Here is a 19,648-nt window from a genome sequence, read left to right as displayed (position 1 = left end):
ACACAACTTTTCAATTAACATGTAAAGGGAACCAATATTCAATTTATTAGGAAAGTCAGGATTTTATAATTGTAGAACAGGTTCTCAACCATCCATATTATTAGATTTCCAAAATAGAAGTTGTAAGAATCATCTTCTTTGAGAAACTTTAACGAGTAAATCATAGAAACTAATAACATGAATATGAGTTCGTGATTACTTAGGATTTAGGTCGATCTATTATTGATCATCCTTATGACCTATTTGTTTCAATACCTAAAAAATTATTTCTAATTTTGTTGCATGTGTGACTATTTTTTCTTATACGCGTGATAAATAACTGTTTAGATTTTATTTTCGACACTATAAATTATTTAGAATTTTATGAAAATCTATAGGTGGTCTTAAATAACTACAATGTACATGATCATGAAAAAAAAATAAAAAATTCTTCTGGATATCGAAACAGATAATGGAGTCTACCGAAATAATATTTTAAGGAGGTACTAAAAATATTTCAAAATATTTTTCTTTTCTCTTTTTCTGTGTTAATTTGATATGATGAATTCTATTAGAAATTTCTGTAGTGCACCTTTCCTAAAATGGTTTTGGTAGACCTTCTATCTATTTTGACATCTAAAAAAAAATTTAGTTAATTTTTTTATGATCGTGTATGTTATAGCTATTTGGGATCACCTATAAATTTTTAAAATATTCTAAATAGTTTACAATGCCAAAACTAAGGTTCAAACAGTTACTTACAATGTGTGTAAAAAATAATATCCGCACGTGCAACAAAAGATTTAAATCTTGTTTTTGGCATTAATTGTAAACTACTCGGAATTTTCTAAAAACTTACAGGTGATCCTAAATAACTATAATGTATACGATCATGAAAAAAAGATGGATTAATCAGCTTTAGTAAAAGCCAAAATAAATAGGGGGTCGATCTACCGAAACACCACTTTAAGAAGTGTACTATAAACTTATCCAAATCTACTTGTTTGTATTGTTTATTACAATATCGTTAACTATTTATAAGGCACCTCACAGTAGTAGTTTGAACATCATTAATACTTAATAACAATGCTCAATAATAAAAATGTGAATACCACTCACAAATAGAATTTGTTTTTTATTTAGTTATTTAATTTACCTTTTATATTTGACATAAAATTTAATGATAATTTTATACCTTTTTTTTTTTTTTTTTTTTTTTTTTTTTTCTATTATGCTTATTTTTTTTTTTGGCAGAAACTTTTATATTTGTTTTGATTTATTGTAAACTACTGTGGGTACTATAATTTTTCTATATATAATTATTTTTTACCATAAAATTTCTGTTTAATATAAAAAATTTATGAATCTTCAACTTTTGAGAGGCTTTTTTTCGTTTTCTATTATTTTTTATTTCCGGTAATCTCTTTCTTTTTGAAAAAAAAAAAGGAAAAGATATCATTAAAATAACGCATGCTTATAATTTTTTTTTTCAAAAACTCTTTTTTCAAGCGACAAAATAGGATCCTGAGCTCAATTTTCAATAATTTTATTTTTTAATATAACCAACTTAAGACAATTTTTAACACGAACAGATACAGAAAATGTAACTAGTTTTGTCATAACATCTCTAGATCAGATTATTATTAAGTTTTATTTTGACAAAAAATCAGTTCATGGTCCTATTTGTACAATTTTGAAAAATACAGGGTCCATTTTATCATTTTAACAAAACAGAGGGTCCAATTTGTAACTTTTACAAAACACATGGTCCAAAATAGTATTTACCCTAAAAGTTTTATATTTAAAAAAACTTTCGAATTAAAAATAGTAATAATAATAATAAGAACATTCACAAACCTACTATCCACTTTTTATGGAAACGAGGCTTAAGCCTCATTCTGTATATAGGTTTAAGAGGTCCTTAAGTTTTGAATGTGGTTTTGAAGTCTCTAGCCAGTATTTTGGTGGGGAGCTTCTTCGTTTGTGGAGGGTTGATGTCTATGTTAATATTTTGAATTATTCCTTTAATCATATAAACTATAATGTTGGTTTTAACATGAATGAAATGTGGCATTTTACTTGTTTCTATGGCTCTCCTGTTAGTTCTCAAAGGCAGTTTACTTGAAAATTATTACATAATTTTTTTCATAATGCTCCTAATTTTCCATGGTTAATTATGGGTGACTTTAATAGTTATCTTCTTCATAGTGATAAGTTTGGTGAAAATCTTCCTGCTCAACATAATATATCTTTTTTCACAAGTTTTTTGAGTGAGTTTATGTTGTCCCTCCTACCTTATGTTAGTAATAAATTCACTTGGACCAATAAAACTTTTAGTGAACGTTTGGATTGGGCTGTTGTTTTGGATTCTTGGAGTGACCTTTATCCTAATCATAGTTTACACCACTTAGGTTTTTATGGTTCGGATCATCGTGTCTTAAAGCTTGTGTTAGCCCCTAATAGTCCTAACCCTATTAACTTTGTGAATAAGCATTTTAGGTTTGAAAACATTTGTCTTGAGGACCCTAGTTTCTACGCGCTCGTTGATACAACCTGGAATAAGTGTCTTATGTTGAATCATTCTAATAACCACTTCCATAGTTTCATCTCTAAGAAAAATTATTGTATCTCTTCTCTTACAACTTGGAATAAAACCAACAACCGTCTCTTTAAAACTAGAATTCAACATCTTACTCACGACATTAATAATTTTCAAATAAAGTGATCCTTCATGATGCTGATAAACGTCACATCTCACAACTTCAATCCACGTTAGATGCTATGCTGTATAAAGAGAAAGTTTATTAGAAACATCAGGCTTGAATCAAATGGCTTAAAGCTGGAGACAAAAACACTAAATTTTTCCACAAACATGCTTCCTTTCGTAAGAAATCTAATAGTATTAAGTACCTCAAGTCTGATGATGGTACTGTGGTTAATACTTTAGATGCCATTGTAAGTCAAGTTACCTCTTATTTCTTTGATCTCTTTTCTTCCTATGGGAGTGATATTGAAGGTGATGCTTCAATATTTGATTTCTTGGGTCCTGGCCTTGAGGAACATGATATTAGGGTCTTAGATTAGGACTTTACTACTGATGAAGTTCGAAAAGTTGTCTCTTAACTCTCAAGGGACAAGGTTGTAGGTTTAGATGGGCTTAATGCATATTTTTATCAAAATAATTGGGCTGTCTTGGGTATCGATTTTACCAATGTAGTTTTGGACTGCCTTAACAAGCGAATTGATTTCACTGATGTTAACTCCACTCTTATTGTTTTAATTCCAAAAAAAAATAACATGTTAATATGCTTAAGGATTTTCGGCCTATTAGCCTTTGCACTACTTTTTACAAAATTATTTTTAAGATCCTTGCCAATAGGCTCAAATTGGTTCTTGACAAAATTATCTCTCCCTTTCAGAGTGCTTTTGTTTTGGGTCATGTAATCTATGCCAATATTATCATTGCTAATGAGCTTGTCTATGCCATCAATAATAGAAAAGTAGGTAAGAGAGGGTGGGCTGCTTTAAAGCTTGATATGGCTAAAGCTTTTGATCGGGTTAAGTGAGACTATCTTAAAACCCTCATGTTTCACTTTAAATTCCCTGTTCGTTTTGTTTCTCTCTATCTAACTTGCCTCTCCACAGCATCTATCTCTTTTTGTATAAATGGTTAGGTTAGAGGTTCTGTCAAACCCACTAAAGGTCTTAGGCTGAGAGATCTCCTCTCCTATCTGTTCATTCTCTGCTCTGAAGGCTTTTCTACTGTTCTTAGGAATTACTAGGACAGGGGTCTTCTCTGAGGTATTGTTATTGCTAGAAATGCCCCTTCAATATCACATCTCTTTTTTGCTGATGATAGCATTTTGTTTTTTGCTGCTGATCACAGATCTTGTGATGCTTTAAATTGTGCACTTACTATCTATTCAAAAGCATGTGGGCAGATTATTAATTTTTCCAAGTCCTCTGTTTTATTTTCCCTAAACACCCCACCTAATATTAGGAATATTTTGTTGGAAATATTTTACCAGGATTTAGATTTACTAACAAGTATGTTTGTAAATGTTGGGTTTTATGCCCTAAATAAAACTTTTTACAATCTGATTAGTTATCAATATAAGAAATTTGAAGTGATTGATGTTTGCATGAATTTTACATGCTAATGGTTTAATATGTTTATTACATTCATACACACAAAATCAGTTAAATCCAGATCATATGTTTATTCACAATTACAGTATTGTCAACACAGTGGAATGTGATTGTGATCATATGCATCAAAAGTTTTGGTCCCTGTTTCATCAGTGTTATTGGGTTTACACTAATGTGATAATCAGCGATGATGTATACTTACACTTGGAGTAAGTGTTATGTTCTTTCCAGGACATTAGTAAAGTATACTAGTTTCGAATGTATGGAGTATACATTGGACTGGACCGATATTGCAACTAAGTTAAGATATTACAAACTTACCGTTATACATATCTTTCTAAGTCAATATCAGTAGTTGATCTTAAGATTAAAAGAATCTAAATCCTGATATGCTTGGGCTCAACTCAGGAGTGCTATTCATGTTCTTTGATTTATTAGTTAAGCCTACTTTTCGGTCAGGGTGATACGTATATTTTGGGAACATGATAGTATGATTGAGTGGGAGTGCTGAACATAAATATGGAATCTATAGCTTCTACTGGTGTATAGAAGTCAAGTGATGATTCCCTTCGAGCTTAGCAAATAGAAGTAAATGGATGAGCTCTTGTTTAACTGACTAATTATTAGATTACTAAACACCATTTACAGGTAGCTAAGTGTTTTAAGGGGCAAAATACATTGAGGGGTGAGAACGGTAAAGAAATCCCATCTCGATGTAGATCATCTATATAGAGGATCTTTAAATCACAATAAGATTATAACAATGGTTAAATGAGATAACATATTGATATCGTGGAACATACAATATGCTCTATATAAGTCTGAGAGTGCAATTCTAAGTTCTAAGAGTGGATTCAACGAAGAATTAATAAGTAGAAATTTACTTGGTAAATTTGGTTCACTTATTGGAAGCTCAGCATATAGATCCATGGTCCCCATTCTAGTTGAGAACATTCTGCTTGTAAGACTCATTAATTGATTCGTGATTGATCAATTATAATTCTAAAGTTAGACTATGTCTAATTTTATGAATTTTCACTAAGCAGGGGTGAAATTGTAAAGAAAAGAGTTTCTAGGTTTATTTATTTATTAATGGACTTTATATGTCTAATTAATAATTAAATTAAATGACAATATTATTTAATAATCTATTTTAGTTATTAAATAATTAGTTTTGGCATTTAAAAGGTTAGAATTGGAAAATTGGCATTTTTGAGAAAATAGAGATAAAATTTGATAAAACTGCAAAATCAAGTGAGGCCCAATACAACACCATGGCCGGCCACTTAATGTGGGATTTCAAATTAATATTTTTATTATTTTAATGCCAAATAATTCCTAACCTAAACCTAGTAGTTGCCTATAAATAGAAAGTGATGGCTCAGTCACAACACATGCTTTCATTAGTAATCTGACAGAAATTTCTCTCTTCAGAAAAACTGAGCCTTCCCCACTTTCTATACCTGGCCGAAACCCTCTCTCTTCTTTTCTCCTTGATCAATTTCGTGACCCTAGTGAAAGAGTAAGTGCCCACACACAGCAAGCAGTAACTCAATCATAGATTGGAAGACTATGAAGGATCAAACTTGAAGAAGAAGGACATTCGGGCTCAGATCTTGATTATACTCTGCTACAGAAAGGATTCAAGGGTTAGAGATCTGAGTGGAAGGAGACATTAATTCCGCTGCATCAATGTAAGGTTTTCTTAACTTTATATGTGTTTAATTTATCGTTTTAGAAAGTTCATATTTAGGGTGTTTAAACAACATACTTGTGAGTAGATCTAAGATCCTGGTAAAATAATTTCCAATAGTAAAGACCGCTTAGTTTAATTTGGAAATTAGCTGTTAATCATGTTTAATTATGAAATTATTTATAGCTATTTAAATAATTATTTATACTATTATTATTGAATTCTGAGGTGCATTTTTTTATGTCATTTAGTAGTTTTCATAATTTTGCATTTCCGGTGCCCGGTATCATGGAACTCGGTGTTTGGCTCAGTAAAATCACAACTTAGTATGTTAGTAGTTTGGGACGGTTTATTAGACATTGAGAATGTCGGGAATGGTCGGAAATTTAGAATTTCCCAAAAATACCCCTTTAGTGTTATTTTTATGATTTTAGTGTGAAGGGGGGCAAAATGGTCATTTTGCCCCATTATTAGTTTGTCCTTTAGTGGACTTTATTTAGTTAATTAAATGTTATTTGATTTTATTTGTTGGCTGAAATGAATAAGTAGAATCCCTTATTTTTATTTCATTTTACTTTACAAAGCTTCAAAAATTTCAAAGTTAGAAAAAAATAGAAAAAAATTTGGAAAATTCTCTCTTTTTTCCCCTCTCTTTTTCGGCCTCTTGGTGCAGCAAAGGACTTGGAATTTTTCTTGTGATTTCATCTCTCTTTGGGGTTCAATTCAAGCTAGGTTAGCTTTTAAGCTTTTCTTCTTTAAGTTTGGTGAATTTTGATGAAAATGGTGTATTGCATGCATGATAAATTGAAGTTGTTGCTGCTGTATTTTGTTGTTATTTTCAGAGTTTTAAGCATGTTAAATTGAGGATATTTGAGCTGTTAGTAATGCATGATAGTTAGGTTGATTGAGTGATGGTTTTTCTATGCAAAAGCTTGAGTTTTCAAAGTAAATTTGTCAGTTCTGTTGCTGTGATATTGTTGATGTTTGTAGTAGTTTTTAGAGGCTATTCTATGCTTGCTTAAGTAGGTTTGATCTGATTTGAATGCATGTTAGTTGATATTAACCAAGTTTGAGTTTTGGAACTCAAAGCTTGGGCTTTAATGGCACTTTTTGTATCTGTGCATTCTAGGTTGTGTTATTGCTTTGGATATGTTATTTGGGTCCTATAGAACAGGTCTGGAAGGTTTGAGGTTGTTTGGGTGTGATTTGGTTGAGTTATGAAATTTTGAAAATATGCCTGCGAGGAACCGAAATTCCGGTTGTGCATCCGGAATTCCGGATGGGTTTCGAAAATTCCCAGAACCGGAATTCCGGTTGGACAACCGGTCTACCGGTTGGGGAAATTTTAGAAATCCTAGTTTTCCTCGATTTTATGTTATTTGGGGTATTGCCATGCTTTTTATCGATAGGGAAACTTTTAGTTCCTAGTTTAAGTCCCCGGAAAGTGATTTAGCGTATCACTTATAGTTGTGATTTTTATGGTTTAGGAGCCTGTAATCCGCTGCGCAGATAGTTCCAGTCAGGTTGACCGGCACACCTGAATTTGGAATCCAGGTAAGATTAGTATAACAGTATGTATATGTAGATTTCATATTTAGCGTGCATGTAGGAAGCCTGTTAGATTACATTAGATATGTATGTTGGCTTCGAACCATCCAACTGTGTCACGTCAGTACAGGCTGGAGTATGACCAGCAGCCGGAGTATGACCAGCAGCCGGAGTATGACCGGTTCGACCGATTAGGCTGACACTGTATCACGTCGGTACAGGCTGGAGTATGACCAGCAGCCGGAGTATGACCGGTTCGACCGATTAGGCTGATACTTAGGTTGGTGGTTCCGTACTATTTGACGTATCACGTCGGTACGAGCCGAGTATGACCGACGGCGGAGTATGACCGGTTCGACCGATTAGGCTGTTACTTGTTAATAGTACCGTCCCTATGAACGTTCAGAACTCAGTACCGTGTTGGACACGACAGTTAGGGGGACTCATTATCGTGTTGGACACGGCAGTTAGGGTTATGGTCAAGGGTATGGGCGTCTGATCATGACCGGGATTTATGTATGAGTATTATTATGCTTTTCTTACTGAGTCTGTCGACTCACAGTGCTATGTTTATGTGTAGGTAAGGGCAAGGCTAGAGCTGATGGACCGTGAACGAGCCTATGAAGATTGTAAATGTCGGGGCGGTTAGGCCTGGAGCGTACGATCATCGGGACAGCGAGGCTATTTTTGTAACTAGTCGCTAGGCGACATTTATTTTGTATAGACAGTAAACTTTTGTAAATGGTTTTGTAATCGGGATCCCGAGTATTTTGTATAAATGTTTTACAAGTTTAATTAAAAAGCAAAAATTTTAATTAATCACGTTTTTCCATAAACCTCGTTGATTAGCAACGAGCTGCACAATATGTTTAAAATCACGTAATACGCCTATGCTAGTTAGGGTGTTACAATTTGGTATCAGAGCCGCCTGGTTTTCTTCCGAAGATCGTCACGACATGTACAATCATCATCAGCAGTTAGCTCGTTCCACGGTTCAGTAAGCTTTTATTGCTTTAGTAGTTTATTTATTTATTTTATGAATAAGAAAAGCCTGATAGGAAGCATGTTAGTAGCCTGATAGTAGAATAGGCGCATGTTTCGTTTTTAATTTCCAAATTAAGCGGCATGAGTAAGCTCTCCTTGAATACAACTTGATATGCCAACTCTTGGTTTGGCAGGGGGTTCCGACTAGATGGACGCCAGGCGGACTACCAGGAGCCAGGGCAATTTAGTGGGGTCGAATCAAGGTCAGGGAGCTCAGTTTCCCCTGCCAGCTAGGGGTCGAGGTAGAGGTCCCAGGGGCAGGGCTCGTGGTCGGGGTGATGAGAACCCGCCACAAGCTGCCCAGGCTCCCCAAGCCGATCAGGGAGCCCAGAATTGGGAGGTTAGGTTTGCTGAAATGCAAGCCAGGATTGAAGAGCAAGACCTCGAGATGCAGAGATTGAGGCAGCAGGGGGCTCCTGCAGTGCCTGTGCCAGTAGTTCCAGTGGCAGCCGCCCCTGCTGCTCAGGCCGAAATAGTTGTGGCGGCCAACCGATTGGAACCTTTGTATGAACAGTTCTGGAAGCAAGCACCTCCGGTCTTTCTGGGAGGTCCAGATGTGATGAAGGCCGAACAGTGGCTAACGGTGATCACCAAAATTTTGAACTTTGTGGGTGTCACCGGTAATGACAGAGTGGTGTGTGCCACTTTCCAGTTCCAGGAAGACGCTCTTGTCTGGTGGGACATGGTGTCTCAGATTCACGACGTCACCACTATGACCTTGGAAAGGTTCCAGGAACTCTTCAACGCCAAGTATTATAACGAGGCGGTCAGAAGTGCCAAGAGGAAAGAGTTCGCCCACCTGATCCAGCGGGAGAATATGAGCGTGACAGAGTACACTACTCAGTTTGACCGGTTGGCGAGGTTAGCCTCGGGTGTTGTGCCAACCGACTTCAGCAAGAAAGAGAAGTACCTGGACGGGTTAAATGCGAAAATTAAACATGACTTGATGATCACCACTGACGACAAGACCACCTATGCTGAGATGGTGGAGAAGGCACTGCGAGTTGAGGGCGCAGTTGGGTGTATGTCGGAGTCAGCTAGTACTCCGGCGAGTGGCGGGGCTCCTACCCCTCCTGCATCAGGTTTTAGCAGGGGGAGTAGTGGTTCGGCCATGGATCAGAGGAAGAGAGCATCCACTGCATCCGGTGGCTCAAGTCAGAACAAGAGGTTCCGGGGGAACTAGAATAGAGGTAGTCGTTCTAGTGATGCATAGACCCGGTTCTCCTATCCCGAGTGCCCCAGCTGCAAAAGGCACCATCAGGGTGAATGCAAAGGTCAGGGATGCTTTCACTGTGGCATGCCCGGACACTTCAAGAGGGATTGTCCCCAGCTCCGCTGAGAGGCACCGAGGGCTCCGGCGATACCCACTCCAGCTAGGGTGTTCGCCATCACTCAGGCTGATGCAGATGCCAGCCCCTCAGTTGTAACAGGTTAGCTTTCTGTTAATAACTCGTATTACTCAGTACTGTTTGATTCTGGGGCTACACATTCTTATGTGGCAGCCAGAGTCTTGAGTAAATTGGATAGACCGTATGATAGATATGAATCAGGGTTTGGAACCCTATTACCTGGCGGAGAGTTGGTTATCTCCAACAGGTGGATTAGGTCTATGCCGATCAGGATAGATGGTAGAGAGTTAAGTGCTGACTTGATAGAGATGAGCCTAGTAGAGTTCGATATTATTTTAGGAATGGATTTCCTATCGAAATATTCGGCGAGTATTGATTGTAAAAGGAAGATGGTGATCTTCCAACCGGAAAGTGAAGAACCTTTTGTGTTTGTTGGTTCGGTTCGGGGATCTCGGATCCCGGTGATTTCGGCCATGTCAGCTAGAGAATTATTGCACGGTGGATGTTTAGGGTTTCTGGCCGTGGTGGTGGACACCACTCGGCCAGATACCATTCGGCCAGAGGACATCAAGGTGGTTCGGGAATTTTTAGATGTTTTTCTCGAAGAACTTCCAGGGTTACCACCTCAGCGGGAGATTGACTTCGTGATAGATTTGGCACCAAGGGTGGAACCGGTTTCCAAAGCCCCATATAGAATGGCTCCAGCTGAACTTAAGGAATTAAAGATTCAGCTCCAAGAATTGCTTGACATAGGGTTTATTAGGCCTAGTGTGTCACCCTAGGGAGCCCCGGTTTTATTCGTCAAGAAGAAAGATGGAACTATGAGGATGTGCATCGATTACAGAGAATTGAACAAGCTGACAGTGAAGAATAAATATCCATTACCTAGGATCGATGATTTGTTCGATCAGCTTCAGGGGAAGACGGTCTTTTCTAAGATTGACCTTCGCTCGGGTTATCATCAGTTAAAAATCCGAGAGGAGGACATTCCGAAAACGGCTTTCCGCACTAGGTATGGACATTATGAATTCCTGGTTATGGCGTTCGGACTAACGAATGCTCCTGCAACATTCATGGATTTGATGAATAGAGTATTCAAGGATTTCCTCGATATCCGTATGATTGTATTTATCGACGACATCCTTGTGTACTCTCAGTCAGAAGAGGAGCATGAGTTACATCTTCAGATGGTATTGCAAAGGCTTCGGGAACACAAGCTTTACGCCAAGTTCAAGAAATGCGAATTTTGGCTATCTCAGGTGTCCTTCTTAGGGCACATTGTGAGCAAAGATGGGATCAAGGTGGATCCCGGGAAGATAGAATCTGTCAGGGATTGGCCGAGACCGAAGACAGTGACAGAGATTAGAAGCTTCTTGGGTTTAGCTGGGTATTATCGTAGGTTCGTAGAAGGGTTTTCAAAAATTTCAATGCCCTTAACCGAACTCACAAAGAGGAATCAGCGGTTTGTCTGGTCAGACAAGTGCGAAGCTAGTTTCCAAGAGCTGAAACAGAGGTTGATTACCGCTCCAGTGCTAGCTTTGCCTTCAGACAACGAGAAGTTTGTAGTTTATTGTGATGCATCCAGACAGGGTCTGGGGTGTGTGTTGATGCAAGCCGATCGGGTCATCGCCTATGCCTCCCGTCAGTTAAAGGATTACGAACAGCGATACCCGACTCATGATCTAGAGTTGGCCGCAGTGATTTTTGCATTGAAGATTTGGCGGCATTACCTTTACGGAGAAAGGTGTGAAATCTATACCGACCATAAAAGTCTCAAGTATTTCTTTACTCAGAAAGATTTGAACATGAGACAGAGGCGTTGGTTGGAATTAGTGAAAGATTACGACTGTGAGATTCTCTATCACCCTGGGAAGGCCAATGTAGTGGCCGATGCCCTGAGCAGAAAGGGTCCCGGGCAGGTAGCTAGCATGGTTCAAATCTCGCCTCAGCTAGCAAAGGATATGGTTAGATCCGGCATTGAGTTTGTGGTAGGTCAGCTTCACAACTTAACCCTACAATCTGATCTGTTGGAAAGAATTAAAGCCGCCCAGATGACTGATCCAGAGTTAGTGAAGATCAGAATTGAGGTTTTGGCTGGTCAAGCCAAGGATTTTTTAGTGTCAGACAACGGGATGCTTTTGTATAAAGCTAGGGTTTGTGTTTCGAATAGTGTGGAACTCAGGAATGAGATCTTTGAGGAGGCTCATTCTACCCGTTATTCTCTGCATCCCGGCACCACTAAGATGTACCAAGATCTTAAACCGTACTTCTGGTGGAGCGGTATGAAGAAGAATTTGGTAGAATTTGTGTCGAGATGCCTCACTTGTCAACAGATTAAGGCTGAACATCAGAGACCAGCAGGGTTGTTGCAGCCTCTAACCCTACCTGAATGGAAGTGGGAAGATATCACGATGGATTTCGTGGTCGGGTTACCTAGAACCACGAGTTTGTTTGATTCCATCTGGGTAGTGGTGGATCGATTCACGAAATCTGCTCATTTTCTGCCTGTTAGAACAACATTTACAGTGGATCAGTTGGCAGAATTGTATGTCAGAGAGATTGTAAGACTTCACGGGGTACCAAAGTCTATAGTTTCGGATAGGGATCCGAAGTTCACCTCCAAATTTTGGCAAAGTTTGCAACGAGCAATGGTTACAAAGTTGAAATTCAGTACAACATTCCATCCTCAGACAGATGGTCAGTCCGAAAGGACAATTCAGATATTGGAGGACATGTTGCGAGCCTGTGTTATGGATTTTGAAGGCTCTTGGAATAAATACCTACCATTGATAGAATTTTCTTACAACAACAGTTATCAGAGTACGATAGGGATGGCTCCCTATGAATTGTTATACGGTAGGAAATGTAGATCTCCCATCCACTGGGATGAGACAGGGGAGAGGAAGTACTTAGGTCCGGAGTCAGTGCAGCGGACCAATGAGGCAATAGAGAAGATAAAAGCTAGAATGCTTGCCTCACAAAGTAGACAGAAGAGTTACGCAGATCCGAAACGTAGAGATGTTGAGTTCCAAGTAGGGGACCATGTGTTTTTACGAGTGTCTCCAATGAAGGGGATCAAACGTTTCGGGAAAAGAGGCAAGTTATGCCCTAGATTTACAGGACCTTTCAAGATTCTCGAGAAGATAGGTCAAGTGGCATACCGGTTAGCGTTGCCTCCAGCCTTATCAGCAGTTCACAACGTATTCCATGTCTTGACGTTGAGAAAATACGTTTTAGATCCTTCTCATATACTCAGTTATGAGAGCCTAGAACTGCAGCCAGATATGTCTTACGAAGAACAGCCAGTGCAGATCCTGGATAGAAAGGATAAAGTCCTTCGGAATAAGACCATAGCATTGGTCAAAGTTCTCTGGAGAAACAGCAAGGTGGAGGAAGCCACCTGGTAACTAGAGTCAGATATGAGAGCTCAATATCCAGAGTTATTCAGGTTAGATTTCAGGGACGAAATCCTTTTAAGGGGGGAATAGTTGTAAAGACCGCTTAGTTTAATTTGGAAATTAGCAGTTAATCATGTTTAATTATGAAATTATTTATAGCTATTTAAATAATTATTTATATTGTTATTATTGAATTCAGAGGTGCATTTTTTTATGTCATTTAGTAGTTTCATAATTTTGCATTTCCGGTGCCCGGTATCATGGAACTCGGTGTTTGGCTCAGTAAAATCACAACTTAGTATGTTAGTAGTTTGGGACGGTTTATTAGACATTGGGAATGTCAGAAATAGCCGGGAATTTAGAATTTCCCAAAAATACCCCTTTAGTGTTATTTTTATGATTTTAGTGTGAAGGGGGGCAAAATGGTCATTTTGCCCCATTATTAGTTTGTCCTTTAGTGGGCTTTATTTAGTTAATTAAATGTTATTTGATTTTATTTGTTGGCTGAAATGAATAAGTAGAATCCCTTATTTTTATTTCATTTTACTTTACAAAGCTTCAAAAATTTTAAAGTTAGAAAAAAATAGAAAAAAATTTGGAAAACTCTCTCTTTTTTCTCCTCTCTTTTTCGGCCTCTTGGTGCAGCAAAGGACTTGGAATTTTTCTTGTGATTTCATCTCTCTTTGGGGTTCAATTCAAGCTAGGTTAGCTTTTAAGCTTTTCTTCTTTAAGTTTGGTGAATTTTGATGAAAATGGTGTATTGCATGCATGATAAATTGAAGTTGTTGCTGCTGTATTTTGTTGTTATTTTCAGAGTTTTAAGCATGTTAAATTGAGGATATTTGAGCTGTTAGTAATGCATGATAGTTAGGTTGATTGAGTGATGGTTTTTCTATGCAAAAGCTTGAGTTGTCAAAGTAAATTTGTGAGTTCTGTTGCTGTGATTTTATTGATGTTTGTAGTAGTTTTCAGAGGCTATTCTATGCTTGCTTAAGTAGGTTTGATCTGATTTGAATACATGTTAGTTGATATTAACCAAGTTTGAGTTTTGGAACTCAAAGCTTGGGCTTTAATGGCACTTTTTGTATCTGTGCATTCTGGGTTGTGTTATTGCTTTGGATATGTTATTTGGGTCCTATAGAACAGGTCTGGAAGGTTTGAGGTTGTTTGGGTGTGATTTGGTTGAGTTATGAAATTTTGAAAATCTGCCTGCGAGGAACCAGAATTCCGGTTGTGCATCCGGAATTTCGGATGGGTTTCGAAAATTCCCAGAACCGGAATTCCGGTTGGACAACCGGTCTACCAGTTGGAGAAATTTCAGAAACCCTAGTTTTCCTCGATTTTATGTTATTTGGGGTATTGCCATGCTTTTTATCGATAGGGAAACTTTTAGTTCCTAGTTTAAGTCCCCGGAAAGTGATTCAGCGTATCACTTATAGTGTTGTGATTTTTATGGTTTAGGAGCCTGTAATCCGCCGCGCAGATAGTTCCAGTCAGGTTGACCGGCACACCTGAATTCGGAATCTAGGTAAGATTAGTATAACAATATGCATATGTAGATTACATGTTTAGCGTGCATGTAGGAAGCCTGTTAGATTACATTAGATATGTATGTTGGCTTCGAACCATCCAACTGTGTCACGTCGGTACAGGCTGGAGTATGACCAAGAATGGAGTATGACCGGTTCGACCGATTAGGCCGACAACGTATCACGTCGGTACGAGCCGGAGTATGACCAAGAAATGAGTATGACCGGTTCGACCGATTAGGCTGATACTTAGGTTGGTGGTTCCGTACTATTTGACGTATCACGTCAGTACAGGCTGGAGTATGACCAGCAGCCGGAGTATGACCGGTTTGACCGATTAGGCTAATACTGTAACACGTCGGTACAGGCTGGAGTATGAGCAGCAGCCAGAGTATGACCGGTTCGACCGATTAGGCTGTTACTTGTCAATAGTACCGTCCCTATTAACGTTCAGAACTCAGTACCGTGTTGGACACGGCAGTTAGGGGGACTCAGTATCGTGTTGGACACGGCAGTTAGCGTTATGGTCAGGGGTATGGGCGTCTGATCATGACCGGGATTTATGTATGAGTATTATTATGCTTTTCTTACTGAGTCTATCGACTCACAGTGCTATGTTTATGTGTAGGTAAGGGCAAGGCTAGAGTTGATGGACCGTGAAGGAGCCTATGAAGATTGTACATGTCGGGGCGGTTAGGCCTGGAGCGTACGATCATCGGGACAGCGAGGTTATTTTTGTAACTAGTCGCTAGGCGACATTTATTTTGTATAGATAGTAAACTTTTGTAAATGATTTTGTAATCGGGATCCCGAGTATTTTGTATAAATATTTTACAAGTTTAATTAAAAAGCCAAAATTTTAATTAATTACGTTTTTCCATAAACCTCGTTGATTAGCAACGAGCTGCACAGTATGTTTAAAATCACGTAATACGCCTATGCTAGTTAGGGTGTTACAATGTTTCATTAACATCCTAAATATGAATTCTCTAAAACAATGAAATAAACACATAAGGGTTTAAGAAAACCTTACATTGATTGCAGTGGAATATAATGACTCATTCCGTTCAAGATCTCTAGCCCTTGATTTCTTTTGTAGCAGGGCATTATCAAGATCTGAACCTGGATCTCTTTCTCTCTTTCGGGTTTGGTTACGACCATCTTACTCACTATGATTGAGTACTTGACTTGCTATGTGTGGGCATGTCACTCATCACTAAGGGTTCGAATATGGAAGAACAATGAAGGAGGTGAGAAAACACTAAGGAAGGAACTCTCTCATCAAATTTGGTTGAATAGTCAAGTTGACATTAACTGGATGAGTGAGAGTATCATGTTCCTTTTATAGTGTTTCAATTAGGGCTTAAGGTTGAATTACATGGATTAAAAAAGAATAAAATATTGGGCAAAAATCACTTATGGCCGTACACAATAGTGGACCCATCTCTAGTTAGATTTTTGCCACTTTATTTCAACCACTTATTCTTCTTTTCAATAATACCATATTTTTCAATTCAATCCTATAAATGCCAAAAATATTTATTTAATAATAATTAACTACTAAATGATATTGTCATTTATGTAATTTATTAATTAGACCACGGAAAGTCTCTTAATTAACAAATTGACCCCAAAACCTCTTTTCTTCACAATTAAGCCCTTGCTTAGTGAAAATTCTTAAATAAGACATAGTCTAATTTTAGAATTATAATTGATTAATTAAAATCAATTAACTGAGTCTGTAAGCAGTATTATCTTAACTAGTGAGGGGACCAAGAGCCTTTATAAACGAGCTTTCAATAAGTAGATCTAGAATTCACCAAGTAAATTCCCAACTTATTAATTCCGCCTTGCTCCACTATAGATTTGGAATTGAATACACTCTCAGCTATATAGAATGCTCTATATGTACCACGATATAAATACGTTATGATTATCCATTGTTACAATCCTACTAGTCAAGGATCCTATATAGATGATCTACATTGAATAGGGACAAATTTACCGTTCTACCCTTCAATGTATTTTATCCTTAAAACACTTAGCAACCTATAAATGATACTTCAGTAAACTAATATAATTACTGAAATGAGGCCTCAATCATTTATCTCTATAAAGCCAAGCTCGAAGGAGATCATCGTTTCACTTCTAAATACTTATAGAAGCCATAGATTCAATATCTATGATCAGCTCTCCCACTCAATTGAACTACCATGTTCCCAAGATGTAAGTATCCACCAGAACCAAAAGTTAGCTTCCACGAACAAGTCAAAGAACATAAATCATACAACTAAGTTGAACCTAACGATATCAGGATTAAGATCCATACACCTAAGATCAACAATTGATATTGACTTAGAAATATATAACGGTAAGTTTATGATATCTTGTCTAAGATCAATATCGGTCCCTTCCAATGTATACTCCATACATCTGATATTGGTAACTTTGCCAATGCTCTAGAAATGACATAACACTTATCCAAGGTGTAAGTATACCTTATCGCTGATTATCATGCAATCTAAATCCAGTGAACTGACAAATCATGGGAATTAAACTTTTGAACATATAATCATGATTATATTCCACTGTGCTGACGACATTATAATCTTGAATAAATATACACATATGTTCTGGACTTAATATAATTTATACATTCAACAATCATAAAATAAATCATGTGAACCATGCAACAAAAAATGCAGTTTCTGATCATTATTAATTAGTAAATCTGATTATATTGAAATGGGTTTTATTTAGGGCACAAAACCAAACATCTTTTATTTCATACCTTTCAATTAGAAAACAAGCCCTTTATCACCAAATATCTTGGTTTGCCACAATGTATTTCTCATGCTAAATATCATGCTTTTACCTTTCTCAAAGATAGAGTTTCCTCTATCATCTATTCTTGGCCCCATAAATGGTTCTCCAAAGCAGGAAAAGAAACCCTTATCAAGGTTGTCCTTCAAGCCATTCCTTCGTATGCTATGGCTTGTTTTCGCATGCCTACTAAGATTTGCATGGAAATCGAATCTCTCGTCTCCGAATTCTGGTGGGGATCCTCTACTGAAACCCATAAAGTCCATTAGAAAAATTGGAGGTCTGTCTGTCAATCAAAATTTGTGGGAGGTCTAGGATTTCGATCTTTAACCTATTTTAATCAGTCCATGCTAGCAAAACAAGCATGGCGTATCTTTAAAAGCCCTGAGTCTTTGCTTAGTATAACCCTTAAAGCTAGATACTTTCCCAACACTTTGATCCTCAAGGATGCCCCTGGCCATAGTCCTTTTTCTAGGCAGAGTATTCTTTGGGGTCAAAATTTGATGAAGCATGGCCTTATTTGGAAGGTGGGTGATGGCAAGAGCATTCAAACCATAGAGGATCATTGGCTCCTTGATTTCAGGTTCAAATTCTATTCATCTTCTCCTCCTCTTGAACCCAATCTGTCCTTTTTTGTTTCCCATCTGGTGCCTGGGAGGGATCCTACTAAGCTCCGCCAGTTCTTTGATGATCATGTTGTTGATAGAATTCTTCACATGCCAATTTTGAGTAATAGTTGTAGGGATGAGTTAATTTAGGGACATGACCAATCAGGCCTCTTTAATGTAAAAACTGCTTACCATCTTGCACTCTAATCTAGAGATCTGCCTTCCTCTTCTTCTTTTTACTACAAGTAAGCAATTCTGGTCAGAACTTTGGATGTCCACTGCCCCACCTGAAGTAAAGCACTTGCTGTGGCATGTACTTTCCCGTTCCATCCCCATTGCCTCTTCGTTGTTACATCATCCCCTCACCTATATGCCCCTTATGCCAACTGAAGGCAGAGACAGTTGAACATGCTATCTTGGAATGTTCTAGTGCAAAAAAAAGATTGGAAACACTTTGCTTTTTCCACCTTCTATATGGAGAATAAAGATCATGATATTGATATGTTTATTGCCAAAGCGTTTGAGATGTTTGATAAGCATAACTTGGCTATGTTATTTTGTCTAATTTGGATGATTTGGAATCAGCGTAATAATCTATTTCATAACAAAAGAATCATCTCTCCCTTGGAGCTTTTTGATCATGTTGTTAGTTACTTGTGTGAATATGTTAATCCTCATCAATCTGAGTTTAAATTATGCCCTCAAAGAACAGAAACAAGTGAACATGTATCTTGGCTCACTTTTGGCTTTTGGAGAATCAACGCAGATGCTGCTCTAAATAATGTTTCAAAGAGGCATGGCCTTGGAGTGGTGGCTCGAGATGGTGGTGACAACATTAAAGCTGGAGTCGTCATCCCAATTGATGGGGTGATTTCTCTTAACATTGCTGAAGCTAAAGCTATCCTTGTTGCGATTTTTTGGATCTAAGCTGCCAAGCTCCTAGTTTCTTTTATTGAATCAGATTGTAAGAGTGTCGTGGATAAAATTATAAGTTGTATAAAAAATTCATTGTTGTTCGGTCCGAGCCTGCATATCACTTATGTTTCAAGATAGTATAACAATTTAGCTCATCTTTATGCTAAGGCAGGTTTAAGATTAAATAATAAGTTTGTTTGGAATGGTTCTCAACCTTCTATTATAGCCTTAACCTCTTGTATCTTGTTCTTTTTTTAAAGTTCAGGTTTTTTTTAATCAATAATAATAATAATAAAATCTATTTTTATGTTCCCAACTAGTTATGAGTAAATATAATTTTGGAGTTAAAAAAATTAAAATTTTAGAAACATTTAGAGTGACTTTATTGAGTTATGTGATATTTGTAAAGCTCTTTTAACATTAAAATATTTAATTTAATGCATTGAGTTATAGGGTAGTTATCTAAAATTTTCAAAAGTAATCATCCATGGTAAAAAAAAAGGTCTCTATGTTATAAAAATAAATATGTGTACCTACCATATATATATACATATATATATATATATTAAAAATTGTAGTACTATTACTATTTTAAAAAATTTAAATTTAATTT

The 19,648-nt window shown here is 37.2% G+C and overlaps 1 protein-coding gene across 1 annotated transcript; it reads left to right on the top strand.

Annotated features, from left to right (window-relative positions):
• The first annotated feature begins 17,859 nt into the window (after positions 1-17,859).
• Positions 17,860-18,526, top strand: LOC115696699 (uncharacterized). Its single transcript, XM_030623589.1, has 2 exons — positions 17,860-18,241; positions 18,333-18,526. Exons 1-2 carry the CDS (start codon positions 17,860-17,862, stop codon positions 18,524-18,526), a joined length of 576 nt encoding a protein of 191 aa, XP_030479449.1.
• The last annotated feature ends 1,122 nt before the right edge of the window (positions 18,527-19,648 follow it).

This window comes from Cannabis sativa, chromosome 7 (assembly GCF_029168945.1).
Source record: "Cannabis sativa cultivar Pink pepper isolate KNU-18-1 chromosome 7, ASM2916894v1, whole genome shotgun sequence".
Taxonomy (NCBI): Eukaryota; Viridiplantae; Streptophyta; class Magnoliopsida; order Rosales; family Cannabaceae; genus Cannabis; species Cannabis sativa.
The sequence above is the reverse complement of the archived record's forward strand: the minus strand, read 5'-3'. Positions and strand labels throughout refer to the sequence as shown.

Bases quoted from the DNA above. Each gene is read 5' to 3' on its own strand.
- LOC115696699 (XM_030623589.1), top strand. From the start codon at position 17,860: ATGCTAGCAAAACAAGCATGGCGTATCTTTAAAAGCCCTGAGTCTTTG. The intron at 18,242-18,332 runs GTAATAGTTGTA...ACTCTAATCTAG, and splicing joins TCTTCACATGCCAATTTTGA to AGATCTGCCTTCCTCTTCTT.